Below are 25,678 nucleotides of genomic sequence, written 5' to 3'. Positions count from 1 at the left end.
TTGCCTGGTGCAAATTGCATAGGGCCCAAGACGGGAGGTGAATGAGATACTTCCCATGATCCCAAGCGTGCCCCCAAACCTGTGTGCATAGCCCTGCAGTCAGAGAAAAGCAAACACCACCTTCCCTGCCCCCCAAGAGCCTCCACCCTGTGATTAAACAGGGTGCTATGGGAGCTTGATTGTCTCATCACACAGCATGGGAGGTCTCCCCCACCCCCCAGTAGAACTTGCCTAGCATAAAATAGATAAAAGCACTCTAATAAAAACAAGTGATTATGGCTGGCACACCGTGATTTTACATCTCTGAGGGTCTTTACCTCTGCTCTTATCTGTCATGCCCAGACACCCCCCCCAGGCACCACCGCTAAGGACCTTTTGTGATGCTCATCATATGTAAAATGTTACAGTGGATCAATAACATGAGACTGCCACATGTTCCTTCTCCCTGCATTCATTGCTTTTCTCTCTAGTGTGACAGGATGAATGACTGACCCAGAAGATTTAGGGAGAAGCTATTTTGGTATCACAGTTCCGGGGTGTGGGGGGGCAGTCCATTGTGGCGAGAAAGGCATAAGGATGAGAGCCATCTTGCCCGCTGCAGCTGAGGGAGGCTAAGGCTGCTTGTTGGTATCCTGGTAGATCAGGAAGCAGAGCTAGAACAGGAAGCTGAGCAGAGCTCAACACCGAGCGACTCATTTCCTCCTGCCAGGCTCCCAGCTTCTCAAACATGACCACTCTCAGGGGGCCACTGTTCAAAAGCATGAGTTCCCGAGAGCCATGTCCTGTTAAACTGAAACCCTCTATAGGACCTTAGGATTGGAACCTAGTCCTTCCTTTATTTATTATGTATAACTATACTGTTACTGTCTTCAGACACACCGGAAGAGGGCATCAGATCTCATTACAGATGGTGGTGAGCCACCCTGTGGTTTCTGGGAATTGAGCTCAGAACCTCTGGAAGAGAAGCCAGTGCTCTTAACCACTGAGCCATCTCTCCAGCCCTTTGACACCTCCTATTATGGTCTGACCCTCACATGCCCCAGCTGCTTTCCCATTGAAGAAATAACTTCACGCTGTCTGGAGCCAGACACCCACTTTCTGAGTTTCATACATCACTTATTCGACCCACAGTGTACACACAGGTAGCGAATGCTCCAGAATGAAGGCGCTTCTCTCCTTGGGGTTCACCTCTCTCTCCTAGCACCCCATCCTGTCTCCAGCCTCCTGCTGGTTAAAGCGATCAGAATCTATTGTGGAGCTTTCTCTCTGCATTTCCAAGGGAGTACCAGCACCTCCGCCTCTAGACACAGTACCCGGCAGGAAGAGTCAGACTCCTGAGCCCCTACTCCCCAGTCTGCAGGAGACCTGAAGTCTCTGAGAACTGGCACATGCTCTGTTGAAGGGCGGAAGGACAGCGGCCCTGTGAGTCTGAGCAACCTAGGAGTAGAGCAGACACCCTGCCTCACAGCCCCCAGCACACCATGGCAGCAGGGAACCTTGATTGGCTGCGACCCAAGCCTGTTAGTGATGTCAAAATGAAAATATCAGCCACGGTGATTGACACCACAGCCATGGAGATGTGCAGCCACTAGAGGAGCCCAGGGTTCCGTGACCATATTGTGGCAGCCAGACATTGCTGTGGGTGGGGCGAGGATGGCTCAGTCCTCACTGGTGAGTCACATGAGTAGTTGGCATGGAGCTAAGACTTGCCCTCATCTAAAGGGCTCATGGTCTCCTTGGCGGTTGCAATAGGTTAAACTATTAAATAACCGCAGCAACCATAGCAACCAAAGCAACCGTGCCTGGTACTTACTGAGCAATGTCAGTGCTGTACTAAGTACTTCAGGACTGCCATCTCTCTCCATCTTCAGCCCCACCCAGGGTAGCACTGCCTGCATCCTGCATGCCTCAGCTATGGGCCCATGGATTTACAGGGCACAGACCAAAAACATTCATGAAATTGTGGGTAGAAGCACTTGCTGAGCAGGCACAAGGACCTGAGTTCAAATCCCCGGCACCCCCTTAAAAAAAAAAAAAAAAAAAACCAGGCCTGGCTGTACATGTCTACAGCTTCAGGATTCAGGGCTGGAGACAGAAGGGTCTACAGAGCCACATTCACACAAGGACATCAAGTCCTGCTGTCTAGGGGTCAGAGCCAGGGTGGAACCAGGAAATGGGGTTTGAATGCCCTGTACCAATGTTTGAATTCAGCCCTGTGGGAACTTCCACAAATTCTCCTAATGGTTTATTTCCACAGCTTGTCTGCTCAGTGCAGGCTGTCCCACCCAGCGAGGCCATGACAGTTGATGGGGAACCGGAGAGAATTCTCTCAATGCACGTAGCTGTTCTGATATAGTCATGGGGCCAAGTTCAGGGTTATCTAGCAGCACACAACTCTCCAGCAGTGTCTCTGAGATAGGGTCAATGCAACTCTTCTTGCTTTTGAAGGTGCATGTGTGTGCAGGCACACACGTGTGCAGGTGCACATATGTACAGATGCTCGTGCACCTGTGTGTGTGAATATGGAGGTCAGAGGTCAACGCCAGGTGTCCTCAATCATGCACCACTCTGTTTTTCCACCTTTGAAGATCCATACATGGATACATTGTATCTTGTTCATCCCTATCCCTGGTCCCATCCTTCCAGCCCTCCCCAATCTTCCTACCTCCATCTCTCTTCCAACTTCCTGTCCTTTTGAGAGTTTTATTTTGCTTTGTTTTATAACCCACTAATGCAGGTAGTGCTGTCTGCAGTAGATTGTTCACACCCCAGTGGATGAATCCACTTGGTTTCCTGAGTTGGGAATCTGAACCCATTTCTGGAGGGACCCGCTAGCCAGAGCCATACAATGTAACACCCACTTTCTCCATGGGTGCTGAGGATTTGAACTCAGGTCCCCGGGCTTGCACAGATCACTCCTCAGAAACTGAGGCAGCCCTCCCTTGCTCACATTCTAGTTAAAAGCCTCTCCATCTCAGAGGTCTGAGTAGTCCCTTCGCCCACACAAGAATAGGTCTCACTCCTGAATCTTTCTCCTCTTGACAGACTGGAGCACAGTGGAATGGGGAAACAGTAACATGCTGAATGGTTGCAGGTGGCCACAGGGTCACTGCAGGGACTACGTCACTTTGAACATGATGCTTTGCCTACACCCCCACGGAAATCTTTCTCCGGGTCCTGAAAACAGTTGGTTCCATCCTCCAAGCAGCAACATGCTCACAGCACAGATACTTCGCTGCTGGGGTCCATAACTGGGTTAGGCTAGCCATCCTGAAGAAGTAGTCCCCGCACGTTGACAAGAGCTGCAGGAAGATCACAGTAGGTGGCGTCTAGCCCCTGCGGTGTGATGGCCCACTGCCCAGTTTGGCCCTGGCTTGCTGTCCTCATTTCAGGACAAGTCCAGAACAGGCAGGTTGACTCAGGGCTGTCACAGAGCGGCTGTGGCTGATGCCAACAGGGAAGAAGGAAGATGCTGGCTGATTCTGGCCAAGTTCAGGCTCAGCTCCAGGGCTACATAGCCCAGTCCTGACAACCGTATAGTTCGTATCACAGCTTCACAGTTACGACTTAGAGGGAGCCTAAAGTCAAGATGTCGGCAGAATGGCCCCTCTCTCTAGAGCTGGTAATAGCCAGTTTCATGATCACAAGGCCTTCTCTCTGGGTAGGGGAGTGTCTGTCCCAGAATTCCCCTTTTCTACATGACATCAGCCATGTTAAGTCAAGGACTAGGTGACCACATTCTAACTTGGTACCTTCATAGGGACCCTGACTTCAGTTAGCAATATTGTATCAATCCCTTTCTGGTTGCTGAGACAAACTAGCCGACAAAAGCCACTATGGAAGGAAGGGTTGATTCTGGCTCACAGTTTGAGGGACACAGTCCCTGGTAGAGGGGAAGACATGGGGGCAGGAACCTGAGACAGCTGATCACATTGTCAGGAGCCTGAGGCAGCTGATTACATTGTATCCAGTCAGGAAGCAGAGAGAGATAAATGCCAGGTGCTCAGACATCTTTCTCCTTAGTATTAGGTTCCAAGACCCCAGCCCATGGGACAGTGACACTCACAGTTAGGGTCTGCCTTCTCACTACAACTAGCATAATCTGGACACTTTTTCTTACTGATGTGCTCAGTGGCCTGCTTCCATGGTGATTCTACATCCTCTCAAGTGACAGTGAAGGTGAGCCACCGCAGTCACATTTAGAAGCACATTCAGAGGTGCTGGCCTTTGGGAAAATGTAAGGATTTGAGGGGATACGGGTATTAGAGAGCACAGGTCCTTGGCCCCTGACCCAACGTCTTTCTCTTGAGGTCCTGGCTTCCTGCCTTAAACACATCCTTTCTTCATCTCTCACATTCTCCTTCCTCTCTGCTTCCCAGAGTCTGCTGGTGCCTCATCGAGTTTTCTGAACTTCTGTCACCCAGATAGGAAGCTGCCAGGCTGGCTTGGTTTTTCTTACACCCAGTTTGTCAGTTACTCTTTCTTACACCAGGCTTAACCCAACTCCCCTCTTTTTGAAGATCTACCTTCCAGTTACACCCCGCCCCCTTGCCCAGCTACACCCCACCCCCTTGCCTTATTGTTGAGAAAGCTTCTTGGAGACTCACAATCCCTACCTTCTCCCTCCCACAATTCTTGCCATCTCAGATTGCCAGTCCTGACCTACAAAAGGCCTCACTTAGCATTTCAGTTTCACAGTGGTGTGAAAGCAATATTTATTCTGTGGGAGTTGTTCTTCCGGGTTTGAGAAACTACGCGGCTCACTGCCTTAGCTTGCTATCGTGAGAAATCACCAGGGGAAACACCCCAAGCTCTACAGTGAGGTTCCCTACAAGCTGGGATGCCCTCTGGGTTAGGTGTCAGGATGAATGTTTCCCTATGTGATGGGTCTGTCAGGTCTCGACCCCTACAAAACATCTAGGCAACTCTGTTACTTGCCCCTGGCTTTCATCAGCCCACTCACTGAAGCCAAGCAGCATCGTAGTTCTCTGTCCCCACTAAGTCGGGACCTGAGCAGAGCCCTTGGCCATACATTTAGGTCAGTTCACATTCCCAAGGATGTATAGACTTTGTGTTAATCTGTTCAAGCTGAGCCCACGTGGTGCCTCACATGTAACAGCTTAAATGTTAGGAATTCGTCGCCAGGGTTCTGGAGGCTGAAGTCTGATATCAGGCTGCCCGGGTGGCCTGTTTCTGGATAGGGAGGGGTTCTCAACCTCTGGTCTTAAACCCTTTGGAAGTCAAGCAATCTTTTCACAGGGGTCGCCTCAGACCATCTGCATTTCAGACATTTACATTATGATTCATAACAGAGGCAAAATTATATTTGTAACAACAACATAATTGTGTGGTTGGGGAACTGTGTTAAAGGGTTACAGCATTAGGAAGGTTGAGAATCACCGTACTAAGGGGTCTTATTCTGGCTTGTAGAAGGGTCTTTCCTAGTGTGTCTCTAATATGTGAAAAGCACGTGGGGTGGGGAGAAAGAGAGAGAGAGAGACAGAGAGACTAATCTCATAAGGTTGCTACTTCTAGCAGATGAAGGTCCCACCCTGATGACCTCGTTTAACTTCTGTAACCTCCAAAAATTCCTGTCACCAAAGGATTAGGGTTCTGGCATGTAAATTTGGGGGGGGTACAACTCAGTTTATGACAGGTCCCCAAATGCTTATTCCACACAAGCTGGGGAAGAGGCAGCTAAACAAGGAGAAGGCAGATGAGGAAGTCAGTTTCCTGTGTCTCTAAAGCCACATGCACTGATTCAGCCAGCTGTGTGTTGAAAATATTCAGGGAAGAAACAAAACAAAACTGTGACTGGAGGCTGGGGATGAGGCTCAGTGGTAAAGCCCTGGCCTAGTGGGACACACTCTTGTCCATTTCCCTGAAACTGGTGTGTGTGTGTGTGTGTGTGTGTGTGTGTATGTATGTGTGTGTGTATATATGTATGTGTGTATGTATGTATGCATGTGTGTATGTATGTATGTATATGAATGTGTGTGTGTATGTATGTGTGTATGTGTATACTAACTATACACAGAATTTTTCTCTTTTCATATTCCTTAAGCTACATAATAATAGAACTATTTACCGAGTATTGTAAGGGGGTGCATGGATTGTAGTCCAATAAGTCTCTGTGCTCCTTGGTGGTAAGGGATAGAGGTACCCATCAACCTGTCACACCCTACACCTCATCTTCATCCCCCCAACCCTCCAAACCTTTGCCCTTCCACCTGATGGAGACACCATGTCCACAGGCCCCTTCTGGAATTCCTGCCTCAGGTCAGTCTCCAGATCACAAATGCAAGCCTCCCGAGGGACACCAGGTACTGAGAAAAGAAAGCAGACTGAAGCAAATACCTATGTAACTCATAGCTATCCTCCTGCCTCAGATCTGCCAAGCTTGAGCCACAAACTTGACTTCTAACCTTCCTGTCCCTATTTTCTCCCTCCCTGTGTGTGTCCACCTCACTGGCCTCCTTGCTGGTCCCTTGGAGCTTTGCTTCTGTTTAATGAGCATATGTATGTATAGGGAGGTCAGAGGTTACCTCGGGCAACATTCCTTGGGTGCCTCTAACTTATTCTTTTGACACAGTGTCTCTCAATGGCCCAGAACTCCCCAGTTAGGCTAGGCTGACTGACCAGCCAGTCCCAGATGTCTGCCTGTCTCTGCCTCCCCAGTGTACATCACTGGACCTAGTTTTTTTCTCATGGGTCTGGGAACCATGCTGAGGACTGTTATGTCTGGTGAAGCAAGTACTTCAATGCTGAGCACCAGACTCCCTCCCTCCCCACACCCCCCATACACACCCAGACCCCTGGTCCTTTGACCTTCACAAGTCCATCATGACCATAGGCCCTTGTGCTTACCTGTATCCCCAACTTAGCCTGCATCCACACCCCCTCCTTCCTAGTCTCATCCTACCTCATAGCACCTTTGTATCTGTGGATTCTTTCTCTCCTGTTTCAGAAGGCTGAGGACGGACACTGCTGGGTCACCATTATGTCCATTAACAGAGCTTGTTGGGCTGTGAGCTAGGATGCTGTACATTTACATTCAGATGGTGTACATGTAAGAGCTTGTGAATTGAAACTCAGATAGTGTCGTGGTTTGAGTTGGCCCAGGTAGGGGCACGATTTGGAGATGTGGCCCTGTTGGAGGAGGTGTGTCATTGTGGGCATGGGCTTCTAAACCCTAGTTATAGCTACTGACAGAAGTCAGTATTCTGCCAGCAGCCTTCAGATGAAGATATAGAACTCTGAGCTCCTCCTGCACCATGCCTGCCTGGATGCTGCCATGCTCCCACCTTAATGATAATGGACTGAACCTCTGAACCTGCCCCAATTAAATGTTGTCTTTATAAGACTTGCCTTGGTCATGATGTCTGTTCACAGAAGTAAAACCCTAACTAAGACAGATATGTTGGAGTCACTCAGGTCAGACCTGACTCCTCCCTGCATTACCTGTTACGTGGAAGTGTGCCCACCAAGCAAACCATAGCTCTAAGGACCATATTCAAAGCCTGGTAGTTTCTGCTCCATCGTTGATTCACTCAACAAACCAGGTCTCCATGTAGCACTCTAAAGATTAGAATTTCAGTCTATTCTGGATAGTCTTGACTCTATGACAAACATTGAAGGGGTCACCTTTGAGCTCCTGCCTCCTTGTCCCCAGATTGAGTCTGTAACATTTTTCCACACCGTGGCACATTTTCTTCATAGGCAAAGCTGTTGGTCTCGGGGAACCTTGCACCTGGCACTCAGGGAAGGCTGGAGGTGACCCAGAGAAAAACTCTAGAAAAAGAAAGTCCTCACATCTCAGTTAAGACACTATGGCCCCTCATTTGATACCTTCCTTGTCATTCCCAGTCCCCTGCCTCGGGGAAACAGTCTCCCACCAAGAACGGCAGTCCTTCCAGATGCCCTCGCTTCCTCAAGGTCAAGAACTGGGAGACAGATGTGGTCCTCACTGACACCCTGCACCTGAAGAGCACGCTGGTGAGTGTTGGGACTAATTCACCTCACAAGAAGAAGTGGGGATGAGCATCTGTGTTGGGGGATCCTGTGCATGGCGTGTGGTTTTAATAAACACTTCCTGTAGCCCACCCCCATGAGAGGCCAGAGGGTCACAGCTGGTGCTGCCTAACACCTTCCTGGATGTTTTATCAATGAGTTAAAGCCTCTCTAGGTTCACCTTGCTCCCAGGAGAATTTAAGGGTCCTTGAACATCCTTTCCATCTTCCAGGGTGATCATGGATGGGTTATTGAGACAGCCCTTCCTACATTACACACTGTGGACTCTGTTCTACACCAGATTCTTAATACCCAAGTGTTCTAACCCTCTGCCTTCCGTTTTGTTGTTGTTGTTAAAATACAAACCTCCTGAAGAAATGATGCCTCTGTCAGCTGATGCAGTGTTACATTCTATAGGTCCCAGTTCCAAGGGGTGAGGGACAGGTTGCATCTCAGGAGAGGCACAGTAAAATCACATCAAAAGGAATGAGTGTGCGGGGCAGGAAACATCTGCGGCTACCTTGGGCTTCGATCAGACACGTTCTTAGGAGCTGAGGATGGAGTTCAGTCAGAGTCCTCATCCAGCATATACAAAGTCCTGCGTATGAATAAGCCATACATACCCAGTGTATAAGTAGGGGTAGTGATACATGGCTGTAATCTCTACACTTAGGAGGTGGAGGCAGCAGGGTCAGAAATTCAAAGGTCATCCTTGGCCTTAGCTGTATATTGAGCTTCAGGCCAGCCTGGGCTACATGAGACCCTGTCTCAACGATGATGATGATGATGATGATGATGGTGGTGATGGTGATGATGGTGATGATGGTGATGATGGTGATGATGATGATGGTGATGATGGTGATGATGATGATGATGATGGTGATGATGATGATGATGATGATGATGATGATGATGATGACAACTCCATTATTAGTTCTCTTTGATCAACATAGAATGGATTTTTTTTTCCAGAACTGACTATGATGGTTGTGTATCTGTACTTTGGCAGAAAGTCAAAAACTCAAGGCCAACCTCAGGTACACACTGAGTTCAAGGCCACTCTGGGCTACATGAGATGCTGCCTTAAAACAAAAACTAGATGATAGATAGATAGATGATAGAAAGATAGATAATAGATAGATGATAGATAGATAGGTGATAGATAGATGATACATAATATAATTAATAGATGGAAGATTGGACAATATATAAACCTATATATAGATTATTAATAGAATGATAATAGATGATAGATAGGTGACAGGTAAATAAGTGATGTGATAAATGATAGATATATAGATGCATAGATACCTAGATAATAGATACAAATATACATATATAGATAAATACATATATACATACATGGATGGATTCATACCAAATATATAGACAGATAAATAAATAGATGCATACATAGATAAATACATATGTACATACATGGATGGATGGATACATGGGTAGGTAGATGATATACTGATGATGGGTAGGTAAGTTGATAAATGGTAGAGACGACAGAGTCAGATAGACACCATTTTGCTGCACCAGTGACTGTGCGTCGCAGTGAAAAAGCCCCTTCCCTAACTCATCAGCACAAACAACTTGGGAACCATGGTTCTCAGTCACGGCGGACGCTCACCCGCATCCCTCTTGGCCTCCAGGAAACAGGGTGCACAGAGCACATCTGCATGGGCTCCATCATGCTGCCGTCCCACCACACGCGGAAGCCAGAGGATGTCCGCACGAAGGACCAGCTCTTTCCGCTAGCCAAAGAGTTCCTCGACCAATACTACTCATCCATTAAGAGGCAAGTACGGGCGCCAGGCAGCTGGGCCTGGGGGAAATGCTCACCATGCACGTGTGACCACGTGAGTTCGGATTCCCAGCGTGTTGGGACGTGTCTGCAATTCCAGCGATGGAGAGTAGAGACAAGCAGATCCCTGGGGCTCACTAACCGCTCAGGCACAGGGAGAGACCCTGCCTCAAAAAGTAACGTGGGAGAGTTAGAAGAAGGCACTCACTTTCCCCAGCTTAAAGCTCCGTCACCTGGTAATAGCACGGAGCTCCAAGCCTTTAATACATGCTCAAACATGTACACAAGCACATACACACATTCATACACACACACGTGCACACACACATGCACACATACATGCACATGCACATACATACACACATACACAATGCATACATACACATATATATGTGCATGCAAATGCATATACACACATGCACAATTACACACACTTACACATTCACACCTACTCACACATACATGTGCACTCACTCATGCACACATACATACACACATGCACATACACATATGCACATACACCCCCCACCTCCACACATGTGAACGCATACACGCATACACGCTCGTGCACCTGCACACATACAGAACACTTCAAGGCCGTCACATTGCTGCCCCCCTCTCTGTCCCTCCCCCCTTAGGTTTGGCTCCAAGGCCCACATGGACAGGCTGGAGGAGGTGAACAAGGAGATTGAAAGCACCAGCACCTACCAGCTCAAGGACACTGAGCTCATCTATGGCGCCAAACACGCCTGGCGGAATGCCTCTCGCTGTGTGGGCAGGATCCAGTGGTCTAAGCTGCAGGTAAGTAGTGATGCTCAGACATCCTGGAGACCCTCTGGGACAGAACAAGCCATGGGGGCCGGATGGAACTTTAAAAGAGATGTGACCTGGTGGGGGTCTATGAGAACGCTGCTCTTTATTGCATAAAACTGCCATGCCTCTCAGTAGAATTCGGGCTCTCCTCTTTGCTGCAGACCCCACTGCTCCCTTTTACTTGCCCCTGCCCGAAGGAGTTCGCTTCTGTGTCCCTGTTATGATTCTCTGCTAGGGAGGGGCTTGGGCTTTCTGTTCCACAGACTGTGTTAGCATACATTATACGTACTTGTGGGCTTCGTCATGGCCGTTTCATTTATAGGAAGGATTTTGACCACGTTCAGTCCTTACCGCCGTCCCTTGTCCCCTTCCCATTCCTACCTGACCCTCTCTACTTCCGCATCCTATATTTTATTTTTGTGTTCAGTGAGCCGCTGACTTTCATTAGTGCTGCGGACTTGAGGAGGGTGTGGGGTCCATCATTGGTTATTAGCATAAAATAAAAGGCAGTGCCAAATACAGCCTAGACTTCAAGAGTCGGAGGGAACTGGCTAACCAAGACAGGGCTCAGGGTTCCCCGAAAGGAACTCTGCCCTGGGGCTGCCAGGGAGAGAAGAGGCAGCCAGCTGTCCCATCACACACTCCCTGCAGGTGTTCGATGCCCGAGACTGCACCACGGCCCATGGCATGTTCAACTACATCTGCAACCACGTCAAGTATGCCACCAACAAAGGGAACCTCAGGTGAGTTGCCCTGCTGGGTGGGACGGAGTGGGGCGAACACCCAGCCACACTGGGTGCTAGTTCTGGGTGTGCCTAGGCTGCCAGGGGAAAAGGCCGTCCTCTGGTGGGGAGGTGGCCCGGCTGGCAGAGAGGGCCTGGCACTGTGCTCCCCTGCCCTTCCTCTTCTGGAAAGAACAACAAAAACTGAACGTCTGGCTGGACTCTAGTTCCCTGTCACCCGCAGAGAGGACAGGAAACTAGTTAGGATTCCTGGAAAGAAGAAAGTCCCATTTCTGAGTAGAGCCAGCTCTCACAGAAACCTCCCTGCTGTGGCTGCCTCCCATTCTGCCCAGCATTGTGCCTTCCAGTCCTGTGGTCCCCTAGCCCCACCCTGGACTCTTGTACCCATACAAAGAATGGAGCCTGCGGGGGGTAACTTGTCCTGTGACTTCCACACTGGCCTCAGCTGCTCCCTCACAGCTGAGGCTCCGTCCACAGCTGGCTGCACTTGTCAATCCTGCTGGTGACATCTGTTCCCCACTGCTGAGAATTGGTCCCAACTCGGAAACACCCGGGGCTATTTCAGGGATATTCCCATAGATTTTCCTCCACACGCACACCCTGGGCTTCCCTGAGCTTATACAGAAGGAGCTTGTCTGCCTCGGGCATGGATTTCCTCGCTGCCTAAACCATCAGTAGGAACAGAAATCATGTGTATTCGAGGAACTCGTTTTAGGACTCTCTCCTAAGTAACCTCACCCCGATACAGTAATGGAGAACTTTCCAGCAAGTGGCTACAGAGGGAGCTTGGTTGATAAGGTGTTCACTGTACCGGCATAGGTGGGGATCTGAGTGTGAATCCAGAAGCCATGTTTGTAAAGCTAGATGTGGTGAGGAGTAGTGCTTACCATCCTTGTGCTGGGAAAGTGGAACTGGGGATCCCTGAGGAATCCATCCCTCCAGGAGGAGTGAGAGAGAGACCTTGTCTCAAAAGCAGGGTGGGCCTCTGGCTTCCATGTATGAGCTCAGCGAGAGAGGTGGGAGGAAGGAGACAGATAGACAGAAAGACATAGAGGCAGGCAGACAGACAGGCAGGCAGACAGAGACAGAGTCAGAGAATCTTCCAGCATATTCTAAGCCATGAATGTGAGGCCTTGCCAAGGCTAAGCCCTCAAGTTGCTCAGGGGCTGCTCTGGTGGTTTTTAAAGGACACTATGAGCCTGCAAGAGGAGGGGTTACCCGAAATTCTGCAGCTGTGGAACGGGGATCTTCATGAGAGCTAATTGAAAAAAAAAATCACTTAGGATTGTTTTAAACCTCGGGTCTAAAAGCCATTCAGCGGGCGTAGGAGAACATACAGCCTGAGCTGAAATAGTTTATGCACTGACCTTCAAACAGGTAACCAACAGCCCCAGGGAAGCAGGAGAAGGGTGGGTGTGGTCATGCTTTCCACCTCCCTCCCTCCGGCTCAGTTCCCACTGAGTATCACACGAGACTCGTGGCGCATGGCTCTGGTGTTTATAAGCAGGCTTCTTAGATGTATGTGCACATAAACGGGCTCTGGCTGGTGGCCACCTGTAGACATAGCCATGTGCCTTGATGTCAGATGGAAGGCAGCTGGCTTCGGGATTTGTAGTCTTCCGTGTGCTACAGAGACTTTCATTAAGAGACGTGGAGCGTCCGTGATGGCTCCATGAATTGCTTCCAGCCCAAGATCTAACCTCATCTCTCTGACATTGGTGACATCCCACCCCAAAGTAGCAAATGCTTAAGAGTAAGACCTACAGAAAGCGGGGTCTGGTGAGCTCCAGAGAACATGCTGCTTATGCAAATAGCCAGTAACAGGAGAGAGGAATTCCAAATGAGGGACGGGACGCAAGGTAATGTCCATATAGGGCGCATATGCCCTGCAGTGTGTGGTGGCAAAACCCTCTCATTCTGGCCCTCAGGAGGCTGGGGCAGGAGGATCATAACTTCAAAGCCAGGATCCGTATTTTTTGCCGTCTTCTGCCTTGTGCACAAACCAAGGGTTCTGTTTGGAGGAGCTGGTAACTTGGCTCCTTCCTACAGCTGGAGACCTGGACCTCTGATCCTCCAATGGGCAAGTCCCACCCTGGTGACTTCCGTCCTCTCTCCTCTCCCAAGGTCGGCCATCACTATATTCCCTCAGAGGACTGATGGCAAGCATGACTTCCGAGTGTGGAACTCGCAGCTCATCCGCTACGCAGGCTACAAGCAGCCAGATGGCTCTACCTTGGGGGATCCAGCCAACGTGCAGTTTACAGAGGTGAGCCTAGACCCCTCAAGCTTATCCCCGCTGGACTCTTCATCCACCACCCCCTCCCAGCTCCTGTGCATTTCCAGTTTAGCATCTTTTATCACGAAGGGTCCAGCTAGCAAAGAGCACGGAGCCACTCCTCAGACTTGCTCTTGCGTGTGATCACCTTCAAGTTCATCACAGCCCTTTGGCTCCCCCAAGACTCCCTGTGGAAGCTTCTGTCCCCTTTCAGAGTTGAAAATCAACTTGTCAGCCCCCAGCACTGATTCTAAACTCTTGAAGGAAGCAAGGACCGTCTAGGACCCCAGGGAAGGTCCTCCCAGACTCCCACCAATACCAACATTGCTCAGAGAAGTCACATCCAGGGACCACCCTTTCCATGGCTCCTTCGTGTCTTGATCAATAGTTTGGGCTGGAGCCAGGTTCAGTGACACACACCTTTAATCTCAGTACTTAGGAAGCAGAAACAGGGATCTCCGGGAGTGTGTTAAGCTAGGCCTGACTTGACTATCAGGCTTGACACTCCCAGACAACAGTATATGTCAAGGCTGGTCCCTTCCAAGTGGACATGACCATGCTCGGATCAGGGCAGAGACACTTTCACATGTATGGTACTCACTGGTGCATGGCAGCAGACAGATGCCAGAGCCTAGGTACCCCTTTGCTCACCCCACAAACACCCTGCTTTCCCCCTCTTCATATGCATAAGACTTTTCTCGTTGAAATGTGATAATCCTGGGAACAAGGCTGTAACCAGGGCAACCAGGAGCCGCACCTGTGCACTCGGAGTCTGGGCCAGACTCCCCAGACTCCGTTCCACTTGGCTGAGTGCTAACTGCTAAGCATGTAGTTGGCTGACCTTGCCTCCTGCTTAAGCGGAACATGACTGTGGACCACAACTCTTCCTTCTTCATCTGTGTCCAGAACCTTCCATGACCAGGATGCACTCTCCTGGCTTCCGCTCACATGGCACAGAGAAACACCCCAAACCTGGCTACATGGTTGTTTGGAGCCCGTCACTTCCCTGATAGCAGCCAGGCAAGCATGTGGATGTGAGCTTGCTTCGCAGCTCACCCCAACCAAGAGATCCCCAAGGTGACCACAAACAAACAAATCAAAACAAAAAAACAAAAACAAAAACAAAAAACCAGAAACAGCTCACTAATACTCTTCAAAAATAACTTACTTGATTTTACTTTATAAACATTGGCGTGAGGATGTCAGATCCCCTGAAGCTGGAATTGCTGTTGTGAGCTCCCACATGGGAACTGGGAATCGAACCAGGCCTTCTAGAAGAGTAGGCAGTACTATTAACTTCTCAGACACCTCTTCACCCACCCACCCCCATTATAACCTTATTTTGAACAGATTTTGAAAGTGCAATAGGAGAGTTAATAGTGGGATGGAGCAGATTAGCACACTGATAAATTCAGAAGCTGAGTAGATTAAATATATTCAGTTTTCCTGTTAAATATCCTATTTGAATATATTCACTTCAATAATGCTGTCCTTTCTCCTGCATCATGGCGGTGCGTGCCTGTGGTGGAGGGGTTGCGAATTTGAAGCTAGCCTGAGCTACATAGTGAGACTCTGTCTCAAAAGCAAAAGCGGGGCTGAAGAGGTGGCTCGGTGGGTAGAGGGCGGGCTGTACAAGGATCCCAGCACCCCTGGAAAAATCCGGGCTCAGTGACACAAACCTGTCATCCAAGCACCAAGAAGCTGGAGATGGGAGGATCCGCTGATCATACTTTAGCCAAACCACTGAGCTCTGGCATGGAGTCAGAGGCCATGTATCAGAAAATGCAATGGAGCCTACGTGGTAGCACACACTTCCAGTCCCAGCATCCTGGAGCCAGAGGCAGGTGAACCTCTGAGGTTCTGAGGCCAGCCTGGTCTACATAGTGCCAGGGCAGCCAGGGCTACACAGTGAGACCCTCTGGGCTGGAGAGATGGTTCTGTTAGGAACGCTTCTGAGTCTTCTAGAAGACCTTGGTTCAGTTCCCATGGTCCTCATCACGACTGTCTGTAACTCCAACGAAAGGAAATCCAGTGCCTTCTTCTGGGCACTGCAGGTACCAGGGATGCACCTGGTGCATAGACATACACAACCAAGCAAAACACCTACACACATCAACTAAAATAATAATAATAATAATAATAATAATAATAATAATACAAGTATTTTTATTATAAACAGACCCTGTCTCAAATAAAATAAGGTAGAAAGCCTACACAGACAAACACATATACAATATACATACAGCACAGGAAGAGAACTTAAAGCAATAAAATGTATATAATTAATACACCAGCTGTGATATTTAATTACTTTATTATGTTGGGTAAACATAGGGTTAATATATTTAGTAAATGAACAAGTCCCATCTTCTTTAACTTTAGTATCAAACCATTATTAACGAACTATCATTCATGTGAGGTACAGCGTTGGATTTAAAATTCACAGTTTAAAATGTGAGTGCTAATAAAATGAGCTGCACTTCCCAGCTTTCCCTTCCTAATGAAGCTTCCAAAACACTTTATCTCCTGCGTCTCGCTGTGCCTGTGGACAGCCGTGCGTGTGTTTTCTGCAGAGAGCCACCATACTGGAGATTTCCTTTGTATCTTGTGACACTTAACACCACACATAAAAGCTAGCACGTGGGGGATGCCACAGTCAGTCAGACACAGCCCACATCCCCTCTGTGTGCTCAGCCGGCACATGAGACCCTTTCTGGCCCCTGGAGAAGTTGCCCTGGTTCTATGGTGAGGTCAGGCCGAGCTTGTAAAAAGCGACTCCTTTTTTGAAGCCCCACTCATCACAGAGGCCTCCGAGCGCTTGCATGAAGACCTCCCTCTCCTCCCCCCACACTTGCTGTGTGCTGTGTTTGGAAGGACAGGGGCAGAGATGTGACCCGAGGTTTCTGTTTGTAGATCTGTATACAGCAGGGCTGGAAAGCCCCAAGAGGCCGTTTCGATGTGCTGCCTCTCCTGCTCCAGGCCAATGGCAACGACCCTGAACTCTTCCAGATCCCGCCAGAGCTGGTGCTGGAAGTACCCATCAGGCACCCCAAGTAAGAGGGAGTGGCTTCAGGGGAGGGGGCTCCCCCTGATTACCTCCTCTGTCCATCTTATATTCCCCACTCCAGGTTCTCTGTAGCCCCAACAGATAGCATGAGGGCCCCAGATCCCATCGTCTGTCAGACTGGGATACAAGGGTCCTGCTGGACCACCAGATACATCTGTTTCTTAGCAACTCCATGACCTGTCCTTTGCCCAGCCCTTGGGGGGTCACAAGATTAGACATACCTACTCTCTTGCTGTGGACACAGATGTCCAATAGAGGAAGCTGCGTACAATGGTTGACCCTGGGCAAAACAAGTTCAGACAGAATCTGGAGCCAAGAAGTAGCTAGGAGACCAAGGTCAGAGAAGCATGTGCACTTTCAGAGTGAAAAACACACCAGGCTAGTGAGGTGGTTCAACTGGTAAAGGAGCTTGCTGCCAAGCCTGACCTCATGAGTTCGATCCCAGGGCCCACACAGTGGAAGGACAGAATTGGCTCCTCAGGCGCGAGTATACACACACACACACACACACACACACACACACACACACACACACACAAATAAATGTAATTATAAAATGAATGAAGGAACACCACCCTGAGGTGCTAGACTGGGGCCAAACCCGAGGGAGGTTGCTAAGAAACTTAAGTCACAAGCAAGGTAGATCTTAGAAATCCAGTTAATTATTTTTAATCTGTGATGAACTACATCTCAACTTCTTAAATAAACACAGGATCAGCTCAGCCCTGACATAAGGGTCTGGCGAGTTAGGGAAGTCACAGGAGAAGGAGCCTGTCTATTTAAAGAGCACTTTTTTTTTTTAAGTGTGGATTAATTTCAAATACCTCGTACACAAATAACAGTGCTGATCTTGTTGGCTCCATCTCTGGGGGCCCCCAGAAAGTTGCACCTGAGAATGGTACCCCACCTGCTCTACCTGAGTCTTCCCTGGACAGAGAACACCTGTCTGAGGCGCTTGATAAACTGGAACACAACCAGATCCCTGGGAGCACTTGGCTTACTCTCGCCCACTCCTAGGCTGTTCAGACTGCTCTGTGGTCCTCAGGCCATGCATCACTGCACTAGCTTTGGGGCCCACTCTGTCCCCGACTCTGTGGTTTGTGTCAAAGAGGAGAAGACCATAGACCAATACCTCCTAAAATAGTTCCAAGAAAGCACAGCAAAGGGGAAATCTGAGGTTGCCTGAACCCAGCTGGACATTGGGAAGGTTTCCCAGAGAGAAGAGCATCCATCTAGCAAACAGGCAGTGAAGGTGCAGAAAAAAAGATAATGGGGGAGTAGGGAACTGTCAATAATCAGGGTTTGTGTGTGGTTCCAGTGGGTGCTGGGCCTGAAGCATCCCCAACCTGAGGAAGCCGCTCAGAAGATAACCGGCCGCATGCTGAGCAGGGCCATCTCATTCTATCTCACTCTCTGCAGGTTCGACTGGTTTAAGGACCTGGGGCTCAAATGGTATGGCCTCCCCGCTGTGTCCAACATGCTGCTGGAGATTGGGGGCCTGGAGTTCAGCGCCTGTCCCTTCAGCGGCTGGTATATGGGCACGGAGATCGGCGTCCGTGACTATTGTGACAACTCTCGATACAACATCCTGGAGGTGAGGTCCCTCAGTGGTCCCCAAATACGGAATCAGAGACATTGCAGCTTTGGGGCTGGGAGATTGGATGTGTTGGGACAGGTCTGCAATCCTGGTAAATCTTTTAGAAATGCCAGCAGCAGCTGTGTTTTCCCCAGCGAATGTTGAAGTAGCAAAAAGTCCAGCCACCAGAGAGAGACCGCTGCAAGCACCTTGCACATGAATCTTTCCTTTGACATCCACAGAGGATTCTCTGCTCCCCTTCAGATATGAACATCTGCAGATGGAGAGAGAGATGACTCAGTAGGTTAAGTGCTTCCCACCCAAAGCATGAGAACCTGGGTTTAATCCCCAGCCTTTAGATTTTTTCGACAATTTTTTTCATTCATTTAACCAAAGTAACACTGCACTGTGCCTGGCTGCAGGGACCCTCCCCATTTCAGGAAGTCACAGGGCCCTGGACAGAGTTACATAAAGCAGAGACTGTTCACTTCCTGCAGAGGTATCCCTGACTCCGACCCAAGCTAAACTGAGAGCCTTCACCTCGGACAGTGAATTAATAAGTCTGCTCTCTGCTCTCCGAGTCACCTGGTGGCTTAAATGAGAGACTCTGTCACCCCGGCCCTTCTGTTCCAGCGGCTGAATACGGTGTCAGCCGGGCTGAGGAGCAATTTACCCAAATTGAGCGATGGTAGCATCTGAGCGAAGTAATGAGACCTGGGCTCCCACCAGTGACTAGCCTTGGCAAAGGGAGGGGAAAGCACAACTTTAATTAAGGAGTTTGCCTCCGGGCCTCTGCCACTGTGACCTGGGGATTCATTTCTATTATGTCAAGTACCGATGCCAGGACATATTTCTGTCGAGCTATTTTGCTAGAGGGGCATAGGCTTAGAAAGTGGCTAGCTCCCAGATCTCAAGTGTTAGGCATTAGCACATCCGTTCTCCTACACTGATTGGCACATGAGTTTAGCAGCTTAAGGGCCAGCTATGTCTCTTTAGTTACCAAATGGGTTGTCAATAGCAAATCTTTGGAACCTGGGAGTGAGCCGGTCAGCCCATAAGTGGCTAACTGATAATTAAGAACGCAAAACACCGCTGTCTTTGGTCTGAAATCCAGAGGTAGCCAGCCTGTGAGTTGATGTTTTCTTTGCCCTTGCAGGAAGTAGCCAAGAAAATGGATTTGGACATGAGAAAGACATCCTCCCTTTGGAAGGACCAAGCCCTTGTGGAGATCAACATTGCTGTTCTGTACAGTTTCCAGGTACCCTAGGGCTCAGCACCAAGCTCAAGCCTGAAAGAAGAGAGAGGGAAGAGAGAAGTTTCTAGAACGCAGTGCTCAGCCTGCGGGTCAAACAATCCTTTCACAGAGGTGACCTAAGGACATCAGAAAACACAGAAACTTACACTATGATTTATAACAGTAGCAAAATTATAGTTATAAAGTAGCAATAAAAACAAATTTACAGGTGGGGGTCACCACAACAGGAGCTGTATTAAAGGGTAACAACATCAGGAAGGCTAAGAACCATTGCTCTAGAGGCTCTAAACAGAGGGGCCAAGGGCTCTGCTTAGCAAGGCCCACCTTTGGGGGCTGGAGAGATGGCTCGGTCAGTGAAGGGCTGGCTTTACAAGCATGGGGTCCTACATTCAATCCCCAGAGCCCGCCCACAGAGAGGCAGGAGGAGGGAATGAATGCTTATTACCCAGTGAGGTAGGAGGCAGAGGTTCCTGGATCCTCTCTGGCCATCCAGCCTAGCGCATCCTTGTCAGTTTCCAGGAAATAACAGACTCTGTCTCACACAGGCACCCGAGGAATGACACCCGGAGTTCCCCCTCCGAACTCCACATGCACATATATGTGCATGCACCTTCAAACGTACTTCAATACACAAACACCAAAAAATAATCACCTTCAGGGGCTCCCGTGTGTCACGTGACCTACTTCCCACCCACATGTCTGACTATTGTGACATTTGATAAAGAGAAGGGAGAGGAAGGACTGAACTTGATATTTAAGATTCTGCAGTTTGATGACGGGTCTCCATGCTTTTCCGTCTCTTAAGAGACACAGACCCATCACAGATTTGATACCCATCTTCACCCTCAGCTGTATGGCTTCCTGCCCCTCATCAGGAGTTATAGGAAGATGGGTGGGAAACAGACCACCCAGACCATGCTGCTTTTCAGCACAAGGTGGGCACTGTTGTCATGCCAAGTGGACAGACACTAACTGGTATCTTGGTAGCCACTTTGGGGACTTGACAGTAACCTTGCCCTGGTAGACAGAAGATAGGCATGTTCATTGGATGGACATGAATAAAGCAGGCACCCCACAGAACATCAGGGTGCAGAGATCCATGCGGGATGTGGGGCAAGAGGCAACCTTGCTTGGAGAGTTAAGGAGCTGTAGAAATGACCAGAACTCAGGACACAGGAGAGGTGAAGGAAGGAAAGGAAAGGAGTTGGCACAGTGTCTGCCCACCTCCATGTGGCCTCTCTTAGGGTTTCACTGCAGTGAACAGACACCATGATCAGTGCAAACATTTAAGTGGGACTGGTTTACAGGTTCAGAGGTTTAGTCCATTATCATCAAGGCAGGAAGCATGGCAGGAAGAGTGGCAGCATCCAGGCAGGCATGGTGCAGTTCTACATCTTCATCTGAGGCAGCTAGGCGAATGAGGGCCTTAAAGCCCATGCCCACGGTGACACGCTCAGTCCAACAAAACCACGCCCACTCCAACAAAACCACGCCCACTCCAACAAAACCACGCCCACTCCAACAAAACCACGCCCACTCCAACAAAACCACGCCCGCTCTGTAGGGAAGGTACCTGAACACCCCACTTTCTCGTCCTTCCTGACTCCATGTCCCCTCTCCTCCTGCAGAGCGACAAGGTGACCATCGTTGACCACCACTCTGCCACCGAGTCCTTCATCAAACACATGGAGAATGAGCACCGTTTCAGGGGGGGCTGCCCCGCCGACTGGGTGTGGATTGTGCCCCCCATGTCGGGCAGCATCACCCCCGTCTTCCACCAGGAGATGCTCAACTATCGACTCACCCCATCCTTTGAATACCAGGTCCTGCCCCACCCTGCCCCCGGCTCCCCTCTGCCCTGAGACCCACCATGCATGGGCCAAGTTTTCCCAACTCTCAAGGGCCATATTCAAACAGGCCGGTGCTGTGGACATAGGTATGCGCAGTAGCCTGGGAGACTTACAGAGACAGGAAGTAGGTTTTTCAGGAAGAGGAAGTGCAGATCCAGGAAGAGTTTGAGCTGGACATGGTGGCATACACCCAGGATCCCAAGACTCAGGAAGGTTGAAACAGAAGGATGAGAAATTTGCAGTCAGCCTGGGCTGTGTATCCAGACCCTATCTCAAACATGGAGTCTAAGGGGAAAGAGGTTGAGTGGGAAGGGCTGGAGAGACACTGCAGGAAGGTGTAACCATCACCTCTACAGGGACATGTGTGGCCATCCCTGGCTCGAACCCTACCTTGTGAGACTAAGAGTTGGACAACCGCAGCCCCAGCCCCAGGAAACTCTGGGCATCTCCCAGTGGGATTGAATTTCCCCAGGGCTCTGACTGGTATCATTACTTCTCTTCCCAGCCTGATCCATGGAACACCCACGTGTGGAAGGGCACCAACGGGACCCCCACGAAGCGGCGAGCCATTGGCTTCAAGAAACTGGCAGAGTAAGTGCCCTGCACAGGGGGAAGGAGGGATCTATCTGCCATTAGCTGGGAGTACCTAAAGCTAGGCAGGTGCTGTACTCTGTGCCAATTCGGCGATGGGTACATCCATCTCGTTCTCTCACTTCACCAGCACACACACACACACACACACACACACACACACACACACGTGTTGAACCTTCATGTGTGGCATCCAGATACACAGCAGATACCAACTACACTAGGGGACCCCAAAGGCAAGACTCTGGTCCACCCTGCAGTACCTGCCCTAATGAACTTGAGCCTAGTAGATGTTCCCGTTCTCTCTCCCTCCATCCCCACTTCCCTCCACCTTTCTCTCTTCCCTCCATCTCTGCAACTTCCTCCCAGTAAGAGCTCACCAGGAAGGCCCCTTTCCTTACCAAAGTACCTTAAACAAGCAGATTTGGCTAAAGTTTCAGACTCCAGGAAAGGCAGTTGGAAGAAACACTGTTGCTAAGTGCAGGGTGGAGACCCTGTGAGTTAATTACACATGCTCTCTGGGCTTCCAGCCTTCTAGGGAGTCCGTCACCTTACATTCCACCACCCCCCCCACCCCCCCCCCCCACCCCCCCCCCCCCCCCCCGTCCCTCCAGATCAACGCCTTCCTTCCTACAGCATGTGTGGTTTCCCTAATTGTATAAAATGATGAACTTGGCCGCCAATAAGCCCCAGGTGGGAGATATCTAGTAATTTGTCTTCAAGGAGATTTCTAGTGAGGGAAGGAATGGAAGCTCAGGTACAGCTAAATCTATGGTGGGCGGCCATTCCTGCCCCTCCCCCTCCCCCCACCAGTACAGCCCTAGCTTAAAGTTCCCCAGCTTGGTGTCAAACTCCTCCCAGTTTAGGCACATTGTCTTTAAAAATTCACAATTTCTTTTGATAGATATTTGATGTTTATCTAGGTACCCACTAGGTACCAAGTTCCATGCAGAACCTTGGCTGGATGTGTATTTGTAAATAAAGCAATCTGGATCTCCGTTTGTTGGACTGAAGTCCAACCAGTGAAATAACTCAGAGGGCAAAAACATTGCTGCCAAGCCTGAGGACCTGAGTCTAAATCAAAAGATCCACATGGTGGAAGGAGAGGGCCAGTTTGGGCAGGCTGACCTCTGACCTCCATGCCTGGGCTGAGGCAGAAGCACATGGCTACCCATGCACATGCAATAAATAAATACATGACATAAAATATTTTCTCGAAAATCTTGAAAGACCCTCTCATTCAGGGCCTGGGCATTATCGGTGGCATTACAAGGTTCTCAGGACTAGATACACCCACTCAACATTCAGGTTGGCAACCTTGGGCCTCAGAACTTGTTGTATTGGGGAACTAATGTAGAAGTCAATACAGTCTCTAAACTCTGGGGTGTGGTACATCTGTAGGGGTCCCGAAGTCTCAGCATCTCATGTTCCTTCTCTGTCCCCATCTTCACCTGCTCCCTTGTAGGGCTGTCAAGTTCTCAGCCAAGCTGATGGGACAGGCCATGGCCAAGAGAGTCAAAGCGACCATTCTCTACGCCACTGAGACAGGCAAATCACAAGCCTATGCCAAGACCCTGTGTGAGATCTTCAAGCACGCCTTCGATGCCAAGGTAAAGGAGTAGTATCGGCTCCCTGAACCCTTATGGAAAATAAATAATTCCCATATTTCCCTACAAGAGTCCAGACCACATGAAACCCCCTATCTCTAGAGCAAAGTGTTAGTAGGCGGATGAGAATCCATCCCGCTGAGGATTCGTGTAAGACCTAGCTCTGTGGGTTGTACCGGCGCAGGACTTTTCAGAGCTCGTAACCGTTAGCCCGTATCTATGAACAGCCATCATCGTGTGGGAAACGATGTATTTTCCAAACGCATCTGACCACAAACCTCTTGTTCTCATGGAACACCTGAGGAGCCAGGGGTTCCTTAGAACATACTTTGAAAAACGCATAAGCAATGCTAAGACGCAGATGACAGTCTCACCTGATGGTGAGCTCCTCAGCCTTGAAGGGTTCAGGCCCTTTGGGGCACTGGAGGCAGAGAAGACTGAGCAAGTCTGGTCAGGTAATCGAGTCTGGCTAACCATGGTCAGGACTCCACTATCATAGAAATCCAGTGACCTGGGGCCTGGGCACATGGCTCAGCCAGTAAAGAATGAACCATCCAAGCATGAGAATTGGAGTTTGGATGGCCGGCTCCCAAATATCAATGACAGATACGTGGTGAACTGCCTGTAAGTCCTAACACCTAGGAGGTAAGATCTAGTCTCCTAGCAACCATTTCATGGGACCAGAAACCCAGAATTCCCATAGTCCTTCAGGGCACAATGACCATAGCAAGATTTCATGTCAGCAAAAGACATTAGTGTTAACGTGTGGGAGCCCATGAAATAGTAAGCATCTAGGACCTTTGGCCCTGTGCAAGGAGGCAACTCGGAACTGCTCCCGTCTTCCTCCTCACAGCCTCACCCCTTGTCTCTTTGTCTCCCCTTGTCACCACTCGTCCCGTGTCCCTGCCCCCACCTAGGCAATGTCCATGGAGGAGTACGACATCGTGCACCTGGAGCATGAAGCCCTAGTCTTGGTGGTCACCAGCACGTTTGGCAATGGAGACCCCCCTGAGAACGGGGAGGTGAGTAGAGGCCTTGCCCTAGCATGGGGTCCCATCTGCCAGGGAAAAGAGCCACAGCTAAGACCCCTCCCCCACTTAGGAGTAAGCCCTTCCCTGATCCCCAAAACCAAGACTTTGATTGGATCCAACTTGGGTGAGTGGCACAGTACCAAGTTTTTTCTATCAGTGTCCCTTGGATAAATGGTCCCCTCAGTGAGCTGTGTGTTTAAGGCACCCCAATTCTGATCTTGGAGCACTACTTTAGTACAGTGTAGACCACAATAGTTACCGTTACACTAGGATGAAGAGTTCACACCTGTGCTTTAAACAGCCACCCCACCCCAACACCTGCAGCTGGGGCGTTGCTACCTACCTCAAGCCCTGACATCTATCCATTGGGCTCCTTTTATACCGACTACAGCCCCAGACCTCGTGGCTCCCCTCTAATATGTTCTTTACATTGTTTTGACTTCTAGAAATTTGGCTGTGCTTTGATGGAGATGAGGCACCCCAACTCTGTGCAGGAGGAGAGAAAGTAAGTGAGCATCCCCGACTGATGTCATAGGATGCTCTTGAGAACCCTTGACACCTAGGATTTGTGGGAAGGCTGGGCCATGGTGGACAGTCTTTGGAAATGGATTTTTAGCTGGTGGCCTGGACTCCACCATGGTCTCTGACTCAATCACGATCTCCTCTGTGCCTCCAATTCTCTTTTTTTTTAATATTTATTTACAGTATACAAGTACACTGTATATGAGTACACTGTGATATCCTCAGACACACCAGAAGAGGGCATCGGATCCCACTACAAATGGTTGTGAGCCACCATATGGTTGCTGGGATTTGAACTCAAGACTTCTGGAAGAGCAGTCAGTGCTCTTAACCACTGAGTCATCTCCCCAGCCCTGGCCTCCAATTCCTTAACTAAGGAATCAAGCAGAGATTATCCTGTTTACCTCAACTCTTTGATTGCTAAGAACCAAACCAGGAACAAAATTAAAAAAGATTGGAGAGTCTTGGGAGCGCTTAGGACCACTGTCCCTCCTCTGCCTTCGAAACCCACACTGGAAGTCAGTGGGA

The 25,678-nt window shown here is 49.5% G+C and overlaps 1 protein-coding gene across 1 annotated transcript in view; it reads left to right on the top strand.

Annotated features, from left to right (window-relative positions):
* The window catches only part of NOS1 (nitric oxide synthase 1), a 153,718-nt gene that overhangs the window by 100,089 nt on the left and 27,951 nt on the right, over positions 1-25,678 (top strand). The window contains exons 4-16 of the mRNA XM_080941335.1: positions 7,867-7,995; positions 9,669-9,814; positions 10,459-10,621; positions 11,285-11,376; positions 13,501-13,642; positions 16,565-16,704; positions 18,138-18,312; positions 19,451-19,552; positions 21,178-21,372; positions 21,905-21,990; positions 23,456-23,600; positions 24,515-24,619; positions 25,075-25,133. Of these exons, the coding sequence (XP_080797461.1) occupies positions 7,867-7,995; positions 9,669-9,814; positions 10,459-10,621; positions 11,285-11,376; positions 13,501-13,642; positions 16,565-16,704; positions 18,138-18,312; positions 19,451-19,552; positions 21,178-21,372; positions 21,905-21,990; positions 23,456-23,600; positions 24,515-24,619; positions 25,075-25,133 (1,679 nt within the window). The remainder of the gene's footprint in view (positions 1-7,866; positions 7,996-9,668; positions 9,815-10,458; positions 10,622-11,284; positions 11,377-13,500; positions 13,643-16,564; positions 16,705-18,137; positions 18,313-19,450; positions 19,553-21,177; positions 21,373-21,904; positions 21,991-23,455; positions 23,601-24,514; positions 24,620-25,074; positions 25,134-25,678) is intronic.

This window comes from Micromys minutus, assembly GCF_963924665.1.
Source record: "Micromys minutus genome assembly, chromosome: 29".
NCBI lineage: Eukaryota > Metazoa > Chordata > Mammalia > Rodentia > Muridae > Micromys > Micromys minutus.
The sequence above is the reverse complement of the archived record's forward strand: the minus strand, read 5'-3'. Positions and strand labels throughout refer to the sequence as shown.